This window comes from Coregonus clupeaformis, chromosome 27, assembly GCF_020615455.1.
Source record: "Coregonus clupeaformis isolate EN_2021a chromosome 27, ASM2061545v1, whole genome shotgun sequence".
NCBI classification, from domain to species: domain Eukaryota; kingdom Metazoa; phylum Chordata; class Actinopteri; order Salmoniformes; family Salmonidae; genus Coregonus; species Coregonus clupeaformis.
The window spans coordinates 44,641,517-44,661,285 of record NC_059218.1 but is presented as its reverse complement, the minus strand read 5'-3'; the positions used below and the strand labels follow the sequence as shown (position 1 = coordinate 44,661,285).

Below are 19,769 nucleotides of genomic sequence, written 5' to 3'. Positions count from 1 at the left end.
GATTGGTGCTAACTCCTATTTTCTCCCCCTCCTCTCACCTCCCCCTCTCTCACCCCGCTCCCTCTCTCCCTCCCCTCCTCCATCCCTCTCTCCAGGTAACCTGTATAGTTCAGCCCAGGCTACCAGTGGTCTCCTCACGTGTCCTACGCCCCCCCCAGGAACAGGCCCCGGCTCAGTCAAGCCCCAGTGTCTGAGTAGGAAGCACTCTCTGGAGCTGGGGCAGGGGTTACAGCTGGGGGGGCAGTTAGGACAGGTGGGGTTGTTGTCCCCGGCAGCCCTGTCTCCCATGGGGTCAACACAGAGTGAGTACCTAACCAGTCTATCAAACAGTCATTCTATCAAACAGCCATTCTATCTATCAAACAGTCATTCTATCAAACAGCCAATCAATCTATCAAACAGTCATTCTATCAAACAGCCAATCATTCTATCAAACAGTCATTCTATCAAACAGCCAATCAATCTATCAAACAGTCATTCTATCAAACAGCCAATCAATCTATCAAACAGTCATTCTATCAAACAGTCATTCTATCAAACAGTCATTCTATCAAACAGCCAATCATTCTATCAAACAGTCATTCTATCAAACAGCCAATCATTCTATCAAACAGTCATTCTATCAAACAGCCAATCATTCTATCAAACAGTCATTCTATCAAACAGCCAATCATTCTATCAAACAGTCATTCTATCAAACAGCCAATCATTCTATCAAACAGCCAATCATTCTATCAAACAGCCAATCATTCTATCAAACAGCCAATCATTCTATCAAACAGTCATTCTATCAAACAGCCAATCATTCTATCAAACAGTCATTCTATCAAACAGCCAATCATTCTATCAAACAGTCATTCTATCAAACAGCCAATCATTCTATCAAACAGCCAGTCATTCTATCAAACAGCCAATCATTCTATCAAACAGTCATTCTATCAAACAGCCAATCATTCTATCAAACAGCCAATCATTCTATCAAACAGTCATTCTATCAAACAGCCAATCATTCTATCAAACAGTCATTCTATCAAACAGCCAATCAATCTATCAAACAGTCAGTCATTCTATCAAACAGTCAATCATTCTATCAAACAGTTAGTCAGTCTATCAAACAGTCAATCAGTCTATCAAACAGTCAATCAGTCTATCAAACAGTCAATCAGTCTATCAAACAGTCAATCAGTTTATCAAACAGTCAATCAGTTTATCAAACAGTCAGTCAGTCTATCAAACAGTCAGTCAGTCTATCAAACAGTCAATCAGTCTATCAAACAGTCAGTCAGTCTATCAGTCTATCAAACAGTCAGTCAGTCTATCAAACAGTCAGTCAGTTTATCAAACAGTCAGTCAGTTTATCAAACAGTCAGTCAGTTTATCAAACAGTCAGTCAGTTTATCAAACAGTCAGTCAGTTTATCAAACAGTCAGTCTATCAGTCTATCAAACAGTCAATCAGTCTATCAGTCTATCAAACAGTCAGTCAGTCTATCAAACAGTCAGTCAGTCTATCAGTCTATCAATCAGTCAGTCAGTCTATCAAACAGTCAGCCAATCAGGCCAGGGCTGCCCACTGTCACCTCTGTCATTGGTATTAGTACCCAGGAAAGTCTTACAGGTGTCAAGATTGGAACACAAACCCACATTATATCTCTATATGCAGATGGGATTTTGCTCTTCATTTCTAACCCAGAAACCTCTATTCCCATTCTTATTGACTTGAGGTTTAGCTCTAAATAAATGTGAATATCTTTTTGTTTATCTTGGTGTGAAAAATAAACTTCACAACCTGTCAAACAGCAACTTTGCACCTGTACTTAGGGCAGTTAAGGAAGACCTAGACAGGTGGATGGACCTGCCATTATTGGGTAGAATTAATCGTATTAAAATTAATGTTTTCCCCAGACTGTATCCTCTCCAGATGGTCACATTTTATATTATAACGAAAAATACTTTTAATGAACTCAAGAAATACCTCTGACTTTATATGGCACAGAAAAAGACCAATGTTGAAAGTTAGTAAACTGAAGCTACCATATCATTTAGGAGGCCTGGCGCTAACTAATGTACTGTTTAATAACTGGGCATGTCATGTTCACATAATTACAGAATGGCTCAGAGATGAACCTTGCTCTAATTGGCTCAGAGATGAACCTTGCTCTAATTGGCTCAGAGATTAACCTTGCTCTAATTGGCTCAGAGATTAACCTTGCTCTAATTGGCTCAGAGATGAACCTTGCTCTAATTGGCTCAGAGATGAACATTGCTCTAATTGGGTCAGAGATGAACCTTGCTCTAATTGGCTCAGAGATGAACCTTGCTCTAATTGGCTCAGAGATTAACCTTGCTCTAATTGGGTCAGAGATGAACCTTGCTCTAATTGGCTCAGAGATGAACCTTGCTCTAATTGGGTCAGTAATGACTCCTGTTTCACATCTCCATACTCATTAATCAGTGTTATGACTGGTGACAGAAACTCAGTCAGCACAGAAGTAAAACATAACCCGATTCTTAACAGCACCTTTTAAGATCTGGAGAGATATTTGCAAACACCTTGGGAAGAAAGGATTACATTTCTGCTCTGACTCCCCTTATTAATAACAAGGTCTTTACTCCCAAATGCCTTCTCCTTAACTGGATAAAAGACCAGCCACCAACAATAAATCAGTGGTATTGTGAGATCTTTTAAAGTGTTACCATTAGAGAAAATGTGTGCTATATTTAGGAACAAGGATGGAGATTTCTATACAATATGGGACCGTTTTCACTATATCATACCCCTCCTCTTGCAGAAGTGTCAATATAAAAATTCAATGAATCTATGGGTCAACTGGACCCTGGTCCCTTTCTTGTATAAAATAACAATTTAGTTGTATAGCTGTAAGGCCTCTCTCTATACAGCGTTAGGGGAATTTTGTATTTTACACACTACAGCCACAAATTTTACGACAGTAAAAATTAATAAAGGCATGCAAGGAAAATACAAAATAATAAAATGTTCATGAAATTAGTTAGAGAGAAAAAAATTCAGTAATGAAAAATGAAGAGTAGAGAACTGAAAGGGATAATAGGATGAAGGTATTATTATATATTATAATTCTAACTGTTTGTTTTCTGTTTGTTTCATTGTTTCATTTGTTTGTGGTCGTCTGTAGCTCAATTGGTAGAGCATGGCGCTTGTAACGCCAGGGTCGTGTAAAAATGTACGCACACATGACTGTAAGTCGCTTTGGATAAAAGCGTCTGCTAAATGGCATATTATTTAGGAATTCAAATATATTTACAATCTGTTTATGATGTTGACCTGAAACAAGGAAAATATATAATAATAATAATAATATACAGTGGGGAGAACAAGTATTTGATACACTGACGATTTTGAAGGTTTTCCTACTTACAAAGCATGTAGAGGTCTGTAATGTTTTATCATAGGTACACTTCAACTGTGAGAGACGGAATCTAAAACAAAAATCCAGAAAATCACATTGTATCATTTTTAAGTAATTAATTTGCATTTTATTGCATGACATACGTATTTGATCACCTACCAACCAGTAAGAATTCCTGCTCTCACAGACCTGTTCGTTTTTCTTTAAGAAGCCCTCCTGTTCTCCACTCATTACCTGTATTAACTGCACCTGTTTGAACTTGTTACCTGTATAAAAGACACCTGTCCACACACTCAATCAAACAAACTCCAACCTCTCCACAATGGCCAAGACCAGAGAGCTGTGTAAGGACATCAGGGATAAAATTGTAGACCTGCACAAGGCTGGGATGGGCTACAGGACAATAGGCAAGCAGCTTGGTGAGAAGGCAACAACTGTTGGCGCAATTATTAGAAAATGGAAGAAGTTCAAGATGACGGTCAATCACCCTCGGTCTGGGGCTCCATGCAAGATCTCACCTCGTGTGGCATCAATGATCATGAGGAAGGTGAGGGATCAGCCCAGAACTACACGGCAGGACCTGGTCAATGACCTGAAGAGAGCTGGGACCACAGTCTCAAAGAAAACCATTAGTAACACACTACGCCGTCATGGATTACATTTACATTTACGTCATTTAGCAGACGCTCTTATCCAGAGCGACTTACAAATTGGTGCAGTCACCTTATAGCCAGTGGGATAACCACTTTACAATATGTTTATTTTTATTTTATTTTTTTGGGGGGGGGGTAGAAGGATTACTTTATCCTATCCCAGGTAGTCCTTAAAGAGGTGGGGTTTCAAGTGTCTCCGGAAGGTGGTGAGTGACTCCGCTGTCCTGGCGTCGTGAGGGAGCTTGTTCCACCATTGGGGTGCCAGAGCAGCGAACAGTTTTGACTGGGCTGAGCGGGAACTGTGCTTCCGCAGAGGTAGGGGGGCCAGCAGGCCAGAGGTGGATGAACGCAATGCCCTCGTTTGGGTGTAGGGACTGATCAGAGCCTGAAGGTAAGGAGGTGCCGTTCCCCTCACAGCTCCGTAGGCAAGCACCATGGTCTTGTAGCAGATGCGAGCTTCAACTGGAAGCCAGTGGAGTGTGCGGAGGAGCGGGGTAACGTGAGAGAACTTGGGAAGGTTGAACACCAGACGGGCTGCGGCATTCTGGATGAGTTGTAGGGGTTTAATGGCACAGGCAGGGAGCCCAGCCAACAGCGAGTTGCAGTAATCCAGACGGGAGATGACAAGTGCCTGGATTAGGACCTGTGCCGCTTCCTGTGTAAGGCAGGGTCGTACTCTCCGAATGTTGTAGAGCATGAACCTACAGGATCTGGTCACCGCCTTGATGTTAGCGTAGAACGACAGGGTGTTATCCAGGGTCACGCCAAGGCTCTTCGCACTCTGGGAGGAGGACACAACGGAGTTGTCAATCGTGATGGCGAGATCATGGAATGGGCAGTCCTTCCCCGGGAGGAAGAGCAGCTCCGTCTTGCCGAGGTTCAGCTTGAGGTGGTGATCCGTCATCCACACTGATATGTCTGCCAGACATGCAGAGATGCGATTCGCCACCTGGTTATCAGAAGGGGGAAAGGAGAAGATGAGTTGTGTGTCGTCTGCGTAGCAATGATAGGAGAGGCCATGTGAGGATATGACAGAGCCAAGTGACTTGGTGTATAGCGAGAATAGGAGAGGGCCTAAAACTGAGCCCTGGGGGACACCAGTGGTGAGAGCACGTGGTGCGGAGACAGATTCTCGCCACGCCACTTGGTAGGAGCGACCGGTCAGGTAGGACGCAATCCAAGAGTGAGCCGCGCCGGAGATGCCCAGCTCGGAGAGGGTGGAGAGGAGGATCTGATGGTTCACAGTATCAAAGGCAGCAGACAGGTCTAGAAGGACAAGAGCAGAGAAGAGAGAGTTAGCTTTAGCAGTGCGGAGAGCCTCCGTGACACAGAGAAGAGCAGTCTCAGTTGAATTAAATCCTGCAGCGCGCGCAAGGTCCCCCTGCTCAAGCCAGCGCATGTCCAGGCCCGTCTGGATCTGGATGATCCAGAGGAGGAATGGGAGAAGGTCATGTGGTCTGATGAGACACAAATAGAGCTTTTTGGTCTAAACTCCACTCACCGTGTTTGGAGGAAGAAGAACGATGAGTACAACCCCAAGAACACCATCCCAACCGTGAAGCATGGAGGTGGAAACATCATTCTTTGGGGATGCTTTTCTGCAAAGGGGACAGGACGACTGCACCGTATTGAGGGGAGGATGGATGGGGCCATGTATCGCGAGATCTTGGCCAACAACCTCCTTCCCTCAGTAAGAGCATTGAAGATGGGTCGTGGCTGGGTCTTCCAGCATGACAACGACCCGAAACACACAGCCAGGGCAACTAAGGAGTGGCTCCGTAAGAAGCATCTCAAGGTCCTGGAGTGGCCTAGCCAGTCTCCAGACCTGAACCCAATAGAACATCTTTGGAGGGAGCTGAAAGTCCGTATTGCCCAGCGACAGCCCCGAAACCTGAAGGATCTGGAGAAGGTCTGTATGGAGGAGTGGGCCAAAATCCCTGCTGCAGTGTGTGCAAACCTGGTCAAGACCTACAGGAAACGTATGATCTCTGTAATTGCAAACAAAGGTTTCTGTTCCAAATATTAAGTTCTGCTTTTCTGATGTATCAAATACTTATGTCATGCAATAAAATGCAAATTAATTACTTAAAAATCATACAATGTGATTTTCTGGATTTTTGTTTTAGATTCCGTCTCTCACAGTTGAAGTGTACCTATGATGAAACATTACAGACTACATGCTTTGTAATTAGGAAAACCTGCAAAATCGGCAGTGTATCAAATACTTGTTCTCCCCACTGTATATATATACCAGTCAAAAGGCAAAGGGTGGCTATTTGAAGAATCTCAAATATAAAATATATTTTGATTTGTTTAACTCTTTTCTGGTTACTACATGATTCCATATGTTTTATTTCATAGTTTTGATGTCTTCACTATTATTCTACAATGTAGAAAATAGTAAAAATAAAGAAAAACCCTTTGACTGGTACTGTATATATATATATTTTTTTATGTCAGTCAGTCAATCAAACAGTCAGTCAAACAGTCGTTCAGTCAGTCAGTTTACCTTACACAATCTGGTAATAACATGTAATAACCATGTAATAACATGTAATAACCATGTAATAACATGTAATAACATGTAATAAATGTGTAATGAGTGAGTCCCGCACTTATTTTCTTTTCATAGTTCATTGACAAAGAAAGACTCATGGTATCTAATAACTTCTTTATGTAATACCTATGTACATGGTTTTGGTAACATGTTACAAATGCTTACTATTTAACCAAGTTGTAACAGTATATAGGCCTCCTGTAGCACAGTTGGTAGAGCATGGTGCTTGCAACGCCAGGGTTGTGGGTTCGATTCCCACGGGGGGCCAGTATGAAAAATGTATGCACTCACTAACTGTAAGTCGCTCTGGATACGAGCGTCTGCTAAAATGACCCCCCTCTTCTCTCCCCCCTCTTCTCCCTGACTCCCTCTTCTCTCCCTCTCTTATCCCTCACCCCCTCTCTCCTCTCGCAGGATCGGGGACCCCCAAACCATCCACGCCCACCCCCACCAGCACCCCCTGTTCCACCCCTCACCCCCCCGACTCCCTCCTCTCCCTCTGTTCCCTCCCGTCCTCTGTCACCCCCGCCCCTCCGGAGCCCCAGGCCCTCCAGGCCCCGTACCCCCAGCAGCAGCTTCCCCTGTCCCAGGCTCTGCCTGTAATAACCATCCCTCTCCCCACCATGGGAACAGGAACCACCTCCTCTCAGGTCATGGCTAACCCTGCTGGACTCAACTTCATCAACGTGGTGGGATCTGTCTGGTAAGGACCTACATACTCTAGTGGTTTTTAAACCTCTCCTCGGGGATCCCCAGCTGTTCTATGTATTTTATCTATTCCAGAGCTAGCCAAACCTGATATAAATCGTCAACTAATCATCAAGCACCTGACTAGGTTAATCAGGTTAGCTAGTTCAGGGCCACAACAACATTGTGAAACGTCTGGGGATCCTTGAGGAGAAGTTTGAAAACCACTGCTCTGATCTACGTCCTCTATCCGTCTGGTAAGGGTTCTGTTTCTCTGTAGGCGCTGGTATCTGTCTAGTAAAGCTTCTGACTGGAGACATGTGACTAAGCCTTGTCTCTCACTATGACTGTCACTTTCACTCTGTTCTCTACCTGGCTCTCTTCTCTCTTCCTGCTCATAGGTCTGCAGGGTGTCCTCTCTCTTCCTGTTCGTAGCTCATAGGTCTGCACGGTGTCCTCTCTCTTCTGGCTCATAGGTCTGCAGGGTGTCCTCTCTCTTCCTGTTCGTAGCTCATAGGTCTGCAGGGTGTCCTCTCTCTTCCTGTTTGTAGCTCATAGGTCTTCAGGGTGTCCTCTCTCTTCCTGGTCGTAGCTCATAGGTCTGCAGGGTGTCCTCTCTCTTCCGGCTCATAGGTCTGCAGGGTGTCCTCTCTCTTCCTGCTCATAGGTCTGCAGGGTGTCCTCTCTCTTCTTGCTCATAGGTCTGCAGGGTGTCCTCTCTCTTCCTGGTCGTAGCTCATAGGTCTGCAGGGTGTCCTCTCTCTTCCTGTTCGTAGCTCATAGGTCTGCAGGGTGTCCTCTCTCTTCCTGTTCGTAGCTCATTGGTCTGCAGGGTGTCCTCTCTCTTCCTGCTCATAGGTCTGCAGGGTGTCCTCTCTCTTCCTGTTCGTAGCTCATTGGTCTGCAGGGTGTCCTCTCTCTTCCTGCTCATAGGTCTGCAGGGTGACCTCTCTCTTCCTGTTCGTACCTCATAGGTCTGCAGGGTGTCCTCTCTCTTCTTGCTCATAGGTCTGCAGGGTGTCCTCTCTCTTCCTGTTCTTAGCTCATAGGTCTGCAGGGTGTCCTCTCTCTTCCTGTTCGTAGCTCATTGTTCTGCAGGGTGTCCTCTCTCTTCCTGCTCATAGGTCTGCAGGGTGTCCTCTCTCTTCCTGCTCATAGGTCTGCAGGGTGTCCTCTCTCTTCCTGTTCGTAGCTCTGCAGGGTGTCCTCTCTCTTCCTGTTCGTAGCTCATAGGTCTGCATGGTGTCCTCTCTCTCTTCCTGTTCGTAGCTCATTGGTCTGCAGGGTGTCCTCTCTCTTCCTGTTCGTAGCTCATAGGTCTGCAGGGTGTCCTCTCTCTTCCTGCTCATAGGTCTGCAGGGTGACCTCTCTCTTCCTGTTCGTACCTCATAGGTCTGCAGGGTGTCCTCTCTCTTCCTGCTCATAGGTCTGCAGGGTGTCCTCTCTCTTCCTGTTCGTAGCTCATAGGTCTCCATTGTGTCCTCTCTCTTCCTGCTCATAGGTCTGCAGGGTGACCTCTCTCTTCCTGTTCGTAGCTCATAGGTCTGCACGGTGTCCTCTCTCTTCCTGTTCGTAGCTCATATGTCTGCAGGGTGACCTCTCTCTTCCTGTTCGTAGCTCATAGGTCTGCAGGGTGACCTCTCTCTTCCTGTTCGTACCTCATAGGTCTGCAGGGTGTCCTCTCTCTTCCTGCTCATAGGTCTGCAGGGTGACCTCTCTGTTCCTGTTCGTACCTCATAGGTCTGCAGGGTGACCTCTCTCTTCCTGTTCGTAGCTCATAGGTCTGCACGGTGTCCTCTCTCTTCCTGTTCGTAGCTCATAGGTCTGCAGGGTGTCCTCTCTCTTCCTGTTCGTAGCTCATAGGTCTGCAGGGTGTCCTCTCTCTTCCTGCTCATAGGTCTGCAGGGTGTCCTCTCTCTTCCTGCTCATAGGTCTGCAGGGTGTCCTCTCTCTTCCTGTTCGTAGCTCATAGGTCTGCAGGGTGTCCTCTCTCTTCCTGGTCGTAGCTCATAGGTCTGCAGGGTGTCCTCTCTCTTCCTGCTCATAGGTCTGCAGGGTGTCCTCTCTCTTCTTGCTCATAGGTCTGCAGGGTGTCCTCTCTCTTCCTGTTCGTAGCTCATAGGTCTGCAGGGTGTCCTCTCTCTTCCTGCTCATAGGTCTGCAGGGTGATACAATACAACCTCTTTTTTTCTTCTCTGGAATATCAATGCATTGAATATACCTCTTAAGGTCTTTTAAACCAAGACATTTCTCATGACCTCTTTGGATTTTCTCTCTCTCTCTCTGTGTCTCTCTCTCTCTCATTATGTCTCTCTCTACATGTCGCTCTGGCCGTGTGTTTCTCCCTCTCTCTCTCTCTCTTGCTGTGTGTCTGTCTCTCTCTGTGTCTGTCTCTCTCTCTCTCTCCGTGTCGCTCTCTCCATGTGTCTCTTTCTCTCTTTCTCTGTGTCTCTCTCTTTTTCTGTTTCTCTCTCTCTGTCTGTGTCTCTCTCTTTCTCTCTCTACATGTCGCTCTGGCCGTGTGTTTCTCCTCTCTCTCTCTCTCTCTCTCTCTCTCTCTCTCTCTCGCCGTGGGTCTCTCTCTGTGTGTCTCTCTCTCTCTATGTGTGTCTCTTTCTTTCTCTGTGTCTCTCTCTTTCTTTCTCTGTGTCTCTCTCTCTGTCTCTCCGTGTGTCCGTGCAGCAGTCCCCAGACTCTGATGAATTCTAGTCAGATGTTGGGTCCTGGTCTCAACCTAAGTGGTCTAGGAGGACTGATGCCTACCATGCAGCCTACCACACAGACAGGTATAAAACACACTGCCTACCATGCAGCCTACCACACAGACAGGTATAAAACACACTGCCTACCATGCAGCCTACCACACAGACAGGTATAAAACACACTGCCTACCATGCAGCCTACCACACAGACCGGTATAAAACACACTGCCTACCATGCAGCCTACCACACAGACCGGTATAAAACACACTGCCTACCATGCAGCCTACCAGCAGCCACCACACAGACCGGTATAAAACACACTGCCTACCATGCAGCCTACCATGCAGCCTACCACACAGACAGGTATAAAACACACTGCCTACCATGCAGCCTACCACACAGACCGGTATAAAACACACTGCCTACCATGCAGCCTACCACACAGACAGGTATAAAACACACTGCCTACCATGCAGCCTACCACACAGACCGGTATAAAACACACTGCCTACCATGCAGCCTACCACACAGACAGGTATAAAACACACTGCCTACCATGCAGCCTACCATGCAGCCTACCACACAGACAGGTATAAAACACACTGCCTACCATGCAGCCTACCACACAGACCGGTATAAAACACACTGCCTACCATGCAGCCTACCACACAGACCGGTATAAAACACACTGCCTACCATGCAGCCTACCATGCAGCCTACCACACAGACAGGTATAAAACACACTGCCTACCACACAGACCGGTATAAAACACACTGCCTACCATGCAGCCTACCACACAGACAGGTATTAAACACACTGCCTACCATGCAGCCTACCACACAGACCGGTATAAAACACACTGCCTACCATGCAGCCTACCACACAGACAGGTATAAAACACACTGCCTACCATGCAGCCTACCACACAGACCGGTATAAAACACACTGCCTACCATGCAGCCTACCACACAGACAGGTATAAAACACACAGACACACTAGCCAGCTGTCTCATCATGTGTGTTTGTGTTCTCCAGGGAGTCCGTTTGGTTTGAGCAGCAGTCCAGACCTTAGACCCCTCAACCTGCTCCAGGTAACACTACCTCCTCCCCTTCTCTTTACACACTAGGACAATGGGCTGATCCACACTTCATCCATCCCTTCTTTTCTCCCTCTCCCCTCTCTCTCTCTCTCTCCCTCTCTCCTCCCCCTCACTCCTCTCTCTCCTCCCCCTCCCCCTCTCTCTCTCTCCCCCTCCCTCCTTCGCTCTCTCTCTCCCCCCTCCCTCCTTCGCTCTCTCTCTCCCCCCTCCCTCCTTCGCTCTCTCTCTCCCCCCTCCCTCCTTCGCTCTCTCTCTCCCCTCCCTCCTTCGCTCTCTCTCCCCCTCCCTCCTTCGCTCTCTCTCCCCCTCCCTCCTTCGCTCTCTCTCCCTCCTCCCTCCTTCGCTCTCTCTCTCCCCCTACCTCCTTCGCTCTCTCTCCCCCTCCCTCCTTCGCTCTCTCTCCCCCACTCCCTCCTTCGCTCTCTCTCCCCCCTCCCTCCTTCGCTCTCTCTCCCCCTCCCTCCTTCGCTCTCTCTCCCCCCTCCCTCCTTCGCTCTCTCTCCCCCCTCCCTCCTTCGCTCTCTCTCCCCCTCCCTCCTTCGCTCTCTCTCCCCCCTCCCTCCTTCGCTCTCTCTCCCCCTCCCTCCTTCGCTCTCTCTCCCCCCTCCCTCCTTCGCTCTCTCTCTCCCCCCTCCCTCCTTCTCTCTCTCTCCCCCCTCCCTCCTTCTCTCTCTCTCCCCCCTCCCTCCTTCGCTCTCTCTCCCCCCTCCCTCCTTCGCTCTCTCTCCCCCCTCCCTCCTTCGCTCTCCCCCTCCCTCCTTCGCCTCTCTCCCTCCTCCCTCCTTCGCTCTCTCTCTCCTCCTCCCTCCTTCGCTCTCTCTCTCCCCCTCCCTCCTTCGCTCTCTCTCCCCCCTCCCTCCTTCTCTCTCTCTCCCCCCTCCCTCCTTCTCTCTCTCTTCCCCCTCCCTCCTTCGCTCTCTCTCCCCCTCCCTCCTTCGCTCTCTCTCCCCCCCTCCCTCCTTCGCTCTCTCTCCCCCCTCCCTCCTTCGCTCTCTCTCTCCCCCTCCCTCCTTCTCTCTCTCTCCTCCCCTCCCTCCTTCGCTCTCTCCCCCCTCCCTCCTTCGCTCTCTCCCCCCTCCCTCCTTCGCTCTCTCCCCCCTCCCTCCTTCGCTCTCTCTCCCCCTCCCTCCTTCGCTCTCTCTCCCCCCTCCCTCCTTCGCTCTCTCTCCCCCTCCCTCCTTCGCTCTCTCTCCCCTCCTCCCTCCTTCGCTCTCTCTCTCCTCCTCCCTCCTTCGCTCTCTCTCTCCCCCTCCCTCCTTCTCTCTCTCCCCCCTCCCTCCTTCCCCCTCTCTCTCCTCTCTCCTCTCTCCAGATCCCTACAGGTCCTCTGATCTTTAACTCTCTGCAGCAGCAGCAGCTCTCCCAGTTCTCTCCTCAACAGAGTCAGTCTGCTACGTCTAGCCCACAGCAGCAAGGAGACACGGTATGAGACACACACCTTCTGCCTCAGAGTCAGTCTGCTACGTCTAGCCCACAGCAGCAAGGAGACACGGTATGAGACACACACCTTCTGCCTCAGAGTCAGTCTGCTACGTCTAGCCCACAGCAGCAAGGGAGACACGGTATGAGACACACACCTTCTGCCTCAGTCAGTCTGCTACGTCTAGCCCACAGCAGCAAGGAGACACGGTATGAGACACACACCTTCTGCCTCAGTCAGTCTGCTACGTCTAGCCCACAGCAGCAAGGAGACACGGTATGAGACACACACCTTCTGCCTCAGAGTCAGTCTGCTACGTCTAGCCCACAGCAGCAAGGAGACACGGTATGAGACACACACCTTCTGCCTCAGTCAGTCTGCTACGTCTAGCCCACAGCAGCAAGGAGACACGGTATGAGACACACACCTTCTGCCTCAGTCAGTCTGCTACGTCTAGCCCACAGCAGCAAGGAGACACGGTATGAGACACACACCTTCTGCCTCAGTCAGTCTGCTACGTCTAGCCCACAGCAGCAAGGAGACACGGTATGAGACACACACCTTCTGCCTCAGAGTCAGTCTGCTACGTCTAGCCCACAGCAGCAAGGAGACACGGTATGAGACACACACCTTCTGCCTCAGTCAGTCTGCTACGTCTAGCCCACAGCAGCAAGGAGACACGGTATGAGACACACACCTTCTGCCTCAGAGTCAGTCTGCTACGTCTAGCCCACAGCAGCAAGGAGACACGGTATGAGACACACACCTTCTGCCTCAGAGTCAGTCTGCTACGTCTAGCCCACAGCAGCAAGGAGACACGGTATGAGACACACACCTTCTGCCTCAGAGTCAGTCTGCTACGTCTAGCCCACAGCAGCAAGGAGACACGGTATGAGACACACACCTTCTGCCTCAGAGTCAGTCTGCTACGTCTAGCCCACAGCAGCAAGGAGACACGGTATGAGACACACACCTTCTGCCTCAGGTCAGTCTGCTACGTCTAGCCCACAGCAGCAAGGAGACACGGTATGAGACACACACCTTCTGCCTCAGAGTCAGTCTGCTACGTCTAGCCCACAGCAGCAAGGAGACACGGTATGAGACACACACCTTCTGCCTCAGAGTCAGTCTGCTACGTCTAGCCCACAGCAGCAAGGAGACACGGTATGAGACACACACCTTCTGCCTCAGAGTCAGTCTGCTACGTCTAGCCCACAGCAGCAAGGAGACACGGTATGAGACACACACCTTCTGCCTCAGTCAGTCTGCTACGTCTAGCCCACAGCAGCAAGGAGACACGGTATGAGACACACACCTTCTGCCTCAGAGTCAATCTGCTACGTCTAGCCCACAGCAGCAAGGAGACACGGTATGAGACACACACATTCTGCCTCAGTCAGTCTGCTACGTCTAGCCCACAGCAGCAAGGAGACACGGTATGAGACACACATCTTCTGCCTCAGTCAGTCTGCTACATCTAGCCCACAGCAGCAAGGAGACACGGTATGAGACACACACCTTCTGCCTCAGAGTCAGTCTGCTACGTCTAGCCCACAGCAGCAAGGAGACACGGTATGAGACACACACCTGCCTCAGAGTCAGTCTGCTACGTCTAGCCCACAGCAGCAAGGAGACACGGTATGAGACACACACCTTCTGCCTCAGTCAGTCTGCTACGTCTAGCCCACAGCAGCAAGGAGACACGGTATGAGACACACACCTTCTGCCTCAGAGACAGTCTGCTACGTCTAGCCCACAGCAGCAAGGAGACACGGTATGAGACACACACCTTCTGCCTCAGAGTCAGTCTGCTACGTCTAGCCCACAGCAGCAAGGAGACACGGTATGAGACACACACCTTCTGCCTCAGAGACAGTCTGCTACGTCTAGCCCACAGCAGCAAGGAGACACGGTATGAGACACACACCTTCTGCCTCAGTCAGTCTGCTACGTCTAGCCCACAGCAGCAAGGAGACACGGTATGAGACACACACCTTCTGCCTCAGAGTCAATCTGCTACGTCTAGCCCACAGCAGCAAGGAGACACGGTATGAGACACACACCTTCTGCCTCAGTCAGTCTGCTACGTCTAGCCCACAGCAGCAAGGAGACACGGTATGAGACACACACCTTCTGCCTCAGTCAGTCTGCTACATCTAGCCCACAGCAGCAAGGAGACACGGTATGAGACACACACCTTCTGCCTCAGAGTCAGTCTGCTACGTCTAGCCCACAGTAACCTCGTCCCCAGCACATATAAGCCTGGGATATCAACCATTCAAATTTGGCCTTAGTGGGAGTGACCGTAGAATTATACGAGGGTGACCTACTGAGTAAAGGATTTGTCATCATTTAACTTTAGCGAATCACATGACTGAGGTTAGGGGAAAGGTGTTGTGGGAGCTGATTGGTTGATAGATTAAGCCTAATGCCTATGCGCCGGGAGTGTCCCCTGGTCTTTCTGTATTGGCTAACGACGGCCAAGTTTGAAGCTTTGGTCCACCAGACTCTTTGCCCATTTGGGAAGTGTCTGGGAATGAGATTAAGCTCACAGCATCAAAGAGACACGTTACAACACACACATCTTTCTCTGTGGTGATGACCTCTAACCTCTGACCTGGTTTTAGGGTGATCAGGGGTCAGACCAGGGTGTGGGTGCTCAACAGACTGCTGTCATCAACCTGACTGGAGTAGGAGGCTTCATGTCCCCACAGACAGCAGGTAGGATACACACACACTCTAACACACAATCTAATACACACTCTAATACACACTCTGCTTCTGTCTCGCTCTCTCTGTCTCTCTCTGACTTTCTCACTGTCTCTCTGTCTTTCTCACTGTCTCTCTCTCTGACTCTCTCTCTGACTCTCTCTCTGTCTCTCTCTGTCTCTCTCTCTGTCTCTCTCTCTGACTCTCTCTCTGACTCTCTCTGTCTTACTGTCGCTCTGTCACTCTGTCGCTCTCTCTGTCTCACTGTCTCTCTGTCTTTCTCACTGTCTCTCTCTCTGTCTTTCTCACTGTCTCTCTCTCTGACTCTCTCTCTGTCTCTCTCTCTGACTCTCTCTGACTCTCTCTCTCTCTCTGACTCTCTCTCTGACTCTCTCTCTGACTCTCTCTCTGACTCTCTCTCTGACTCTCTCTTTCTTACTGTCGCTCTGTCACTCTCTGTCACTCTCTCTCGGTCTCTTTCTCACACACACACAAACTCTTAATCACTCACTAAATCTCTGTCTTTGTAAATGTTTTACTCTTTCTTCAGTAACACAACCTGTACATTTTCAACAGTCAAACTGAAAACAACAAACCAGTCGTTACTGATGTGTTATCAACTGTAGTGGTGCAAAAGCAATGTGTTAAGTGCAACATTTACCGTAAACCTCATTTTAATCTGATTAGTCGACTGAGCAATAAGTAAATAGTTGCCTCTTTATAAGGCCCATTGTTAAATAAAAGTTGGAAATGAAATCATGGTGCCAGATTACAATGAGGTTTATGGTAAATGTTACACTCATCACCTTGCTTTTGCTCTATGGAGATGTCTTGTCTCATAGCAGTGTCCCTCACTGTAGATCTCATACACTATATATACAAAAGTATGTGGACACCCCTTCAAATTAGTGGATTCAGCTATTTCAGCCACACCCGTTGCTGACAGGTGTATAAAATCGAGAACACAGCCATGCAATCGCCATAGACAAACATTGGCAGTAGAACGGCCTTACTGAAGAGCTCAGTGACTTTCAACGTGGCACCGTCATAGGATGCCACCTTTCCAACAAGTCAGTTCGCTGTAGCGTGTAAAAATCGTCTGTCCTCGGTTGCAACACACACTACTGAGTTCTAAACTACCTCTGGAAGCAACATCAGCACAAGAACTGTTCGTCGGGAGCTTCATGAAATGGGTTTCCATGGCCGAGCAGCCGCACACAAGCCTAAGATCACCATGCGCAATGCCAAGCATCGGCTGGAGTGGTGTAAAGCTCGCCGCCATTGGACTCTGGAGCAGTGGAAACGCGTTCTCTGGAGTGATGAATCACGCTTCACCATCTGGCAGTCCGACGGACGGATCTGGGTGTGGCGGATGCCAGGAGAACGCTACCTGCCCCAATGCATAGTGTCAACTGTAAAGTTTGGTGGAGGAATAATGGTCTGGGGCTGTTTTTCATGGTCCGGGCTAGGCCCCTTAGTTCCAGTGAAGGGAAGTCTTAACACTACAGCATACAATGACATTCTAGACGATTCTGTGCTTCCAACTTTGTGGCAACAATTTTGGGGAAGGCCCTTTCCTGTTTCAGCATGATAATGCACCCATGCACAAAGCGAGGTCCATACAGAAATGGTTTGTTGATCGGTGTGGAAGAACTTGACTGGCTTGCGCAGAGCCCTGATCTCAACCCAATCGAACAACTTTGGGATGAATTGGAAACGCCGACTGCGAGCCAGGCCTAATCGCCCAACATCAGTGCCCGACCTCACTAATGCTCTTGTGGCTGAATGGAAGCAAGTCCCCGCAACAATGTTCCAACATCTAGTGGAAAGCCTTCCCAGAAGAGTGGAGGCTGTTATAGCAGCAAAGGGGGGACCAACTCCACATTAATGCCCATGATTTTGGAATGAGATGTTCGACGAGCAGGTGTCCACATACTTTTGGTGATTTAGTGTAGCAGTGTCCCTCACCGTAGATCTCACAGCAGTGTCCCTCACTGTAGATCTAAACCGAATACTCTAGTTACCACAGTAGAAAAACATCAGACCAGTCACTCTGTTCTGCTCTGTTCTGTAGTGTGTTTGTAAAGTAACCTGTCAAAGGTCAAACTAATGTAACCTGTGCAAGGTCAATGGTCAAACTACACTTCCCCCACTTCTCTGCTACATTCTGTCTCTTTTTTTGTTTCTGTTTCCCCCCCACCCTTCTTTTCTGTCCCTCTGTCTTCCCTCCTTTTCAACTCCTCCTTCTGTCCTCCCCTGCTTTGCCATCTATCCCTCCCTCACCAACTGATCCTCTCCTCTACCTTTAACCCCCTGACCTGGCTTCATCCCTCTCTCCTTGCCCTGTCCTCCCCTGCCATCCCTAACTGCCCCCTGGTTCTGTCTCTCCTGCACCTCTCCTCTTCCTCCTCTGCTCCCTGTTCCCCCTCTTTCCATCCTCCCTCCCTCTTTCCATCCTCCCTCCTACTCCCTCACTCCATACTGTCCTGTAGTTCTGTCCCAGTTAAGCTGTGTTCTGGAAGGTTCTGGTCCCCTCCTGCCCTCTCCAAGGCTTCAGCAGCCACAGATACAAGTAATGCACACGCTCTAATGTACACCTATATACATACAGACTGTATATCTATATTATACATATCTATACATAGACTGTATATCTATATTATACATATCTATACATACAGACTGTATATCTATATTATACATATCTATACATACAGACTGTATATCTATATTATACATATCTATACCTACAGACTGTATATCTATATTATACATATCTATACATACAGACTGTATATCTATATTATACAGATCTTTCCGTGACATAGACTGACCAGGTGAATCCAGGTGAAAGCCATGATTCCTTATTGATGTCACTTGTTAAATCCACTTCAATCCGTGTAGATGAAGGGGAGGAGACAGGTTAAAGAAGGACTTTTAAGCCTTGAGACAATTGAGACATGGATTGTGTATGTGTGCCATTCCGAGGGTGAATGGGCAAGACGAAAGATTTAAGTGCCTTTGAACGGGGTATGGGAGTAGGTGCCAGGCGCACCGGTTTGTGTCAAGAACTGCAACGCTGCTGGGTTTTTCACGCTCAACAGTTTCCTGTGTGTATCAAGAATGGTCCACCACCCAAAGGACATCCAGCCAACTTGACACAACTGTGGCAAGCATTGGAGTCAACATTGGCCAGCATCCCTGTGGAACGCTTTCGACGAATTGAGGCTGTTCTGAGGGAAAAAGGGGGTGCAACTCAATATTAGGAAGGTGTTCTTAATGTTTTGTACACTCAGTACAGCCTCAATTCGGCAGTTTGTAACTCAGTAGTGAGTGTTGCAACCGAGGACAGACGATTTTTACGCGCTACGTTCTTCAGCACTCTGCGGTTCTGTGAGCTTGTGTGGCCTACCACTTCACAGCTGAGCCGTTGTTGCTCCTAGACGTTTCCACTTCACAATAACCGCACTTACAGTTGACCGGGGCAGCTCTAGCAGGGCAGAAATGTGATGAACTGACTTGTTGGAAAGGTGGCATCCTATGACGGTGCCACGTTGAAAGTCACTGAGCTCTTCGGTAAGGCCATTCTACTGCCAATGTTTGTCTATGGAGATTGCATGGCTGTGTGTGCGATTTTATACACCTGTCAGCAACAGGTGTGGCTGGAATAGAATCCACTAATTTAAAGGAGTGTCCACATACTTTTGTATACATAGTGTATCTACTAGGTGGAATGGTTCACCAAACCCACGGTTCGGTACGTATTGCAGTTTTGAGGTCACGGTTCGGTTACGGTACAGCGGGAAAATGAAATGCCATTCACAATGTTCAGCATTCACAATGTTCCTTGCGTTGTCTGTTGTGACCGGCATTGTCTGTTGGGCCTCTCAAGTTTCCACTCTGATGCTGCGTTTGTAACCATGTGGGAGGTGGGAATTTACCAGTTGTGAAGTCGTAAATACCAGTTGGATGCGTTCATGTGCTTTCAAAACGCTGTTATAGAGGCCATTTCCTTAGTAGGTGATGTCAGAGGTCACCATGTGGGAGAAGTGGGTGCTCAGGATGATAGACAAGTGTCCCACTAGTAATTACCCGTTGGAGGGCCGTTCAAGTGGATTTTTCCCAGTCGTATGTGGTAAATTCCCACTTCCCACTTGGTTGCGAACGCAGCATGACACTGCCTCCTTGGTGCCTGGTGGGTCCATGCTATCCGGAATCTTTGGGACGTCCCTACCCCATTTGAAGTTGAAATGTCAAATGGTTAAGGTAAGGGTAGGGGTTAAGGTTAGGTAAGGGTAGGGGTTAGGGTTAGGTAAGGGTAGGGGTTAGGTAAGGGTAGGGGTTAAGGTTAGGTAAGGGTAGGGGTCAGAGTTTAGGGTATGGACGTCCCATGGATACCGGATAGCACTAACCGTGCCAGATGCGCACTTGTGACTCTCATAAAAGGGGCGTGTCAACATATTTGAGGTGTTGGCAGCAGCATAGGCTATTCTCGTTGAGACAGGCAAAATACGTAACGTTTTATCCACAACTCTCTGTACATCACCATTG

The 19,769-nt window shown here is 48.5% G+C and overlaps 1 protein-coding gene across 3 annotated transcripts in view; it reads left to right on the top strand.

Annotated features, from left to right (window-relative positions):
• Positions 1–19,769, top strand: part of supt20 (SPT20 homolog, SAGA complex component) — a 38,581-nt gene that overhangs the window by 9,990 nt on the left and 8,822 nt on the right. Inside the window, exons 16-22 of one of the 3 annotated variants that reach the window (XM_045208239.1) lie at positions 96–302; positions 7,013–7,301; positions 9,968–10,071; positions 11,025–11,080; positions 12,402–12,512; positions 15,146–15,230; positions 17,711–17,790. In XM_045208239.1, coding sequence (XP_045064174.1) covers positions 96–302; positions 7,013–7,301; positions 9,968–10,071; positions 11,025–11,080; positions 12,402–12,512; positions 15,146–15,230; positions 17,711–17,790 — 932 coding nt within the window. Of the gene's footprint in view, positions 1–95; positions 303–7,012; positions 7,302–9,967; positions 10,072–11,024; positions 11,081–12,401; positions 12,513–15,136; positions 15,231–17,710; positions 17,791–19,769 lie in introns of all 3 variants that reach the window. The other 2 variants (XM_045208238.1, XM_045208240.1) reach the window with 2 other exon arrangements.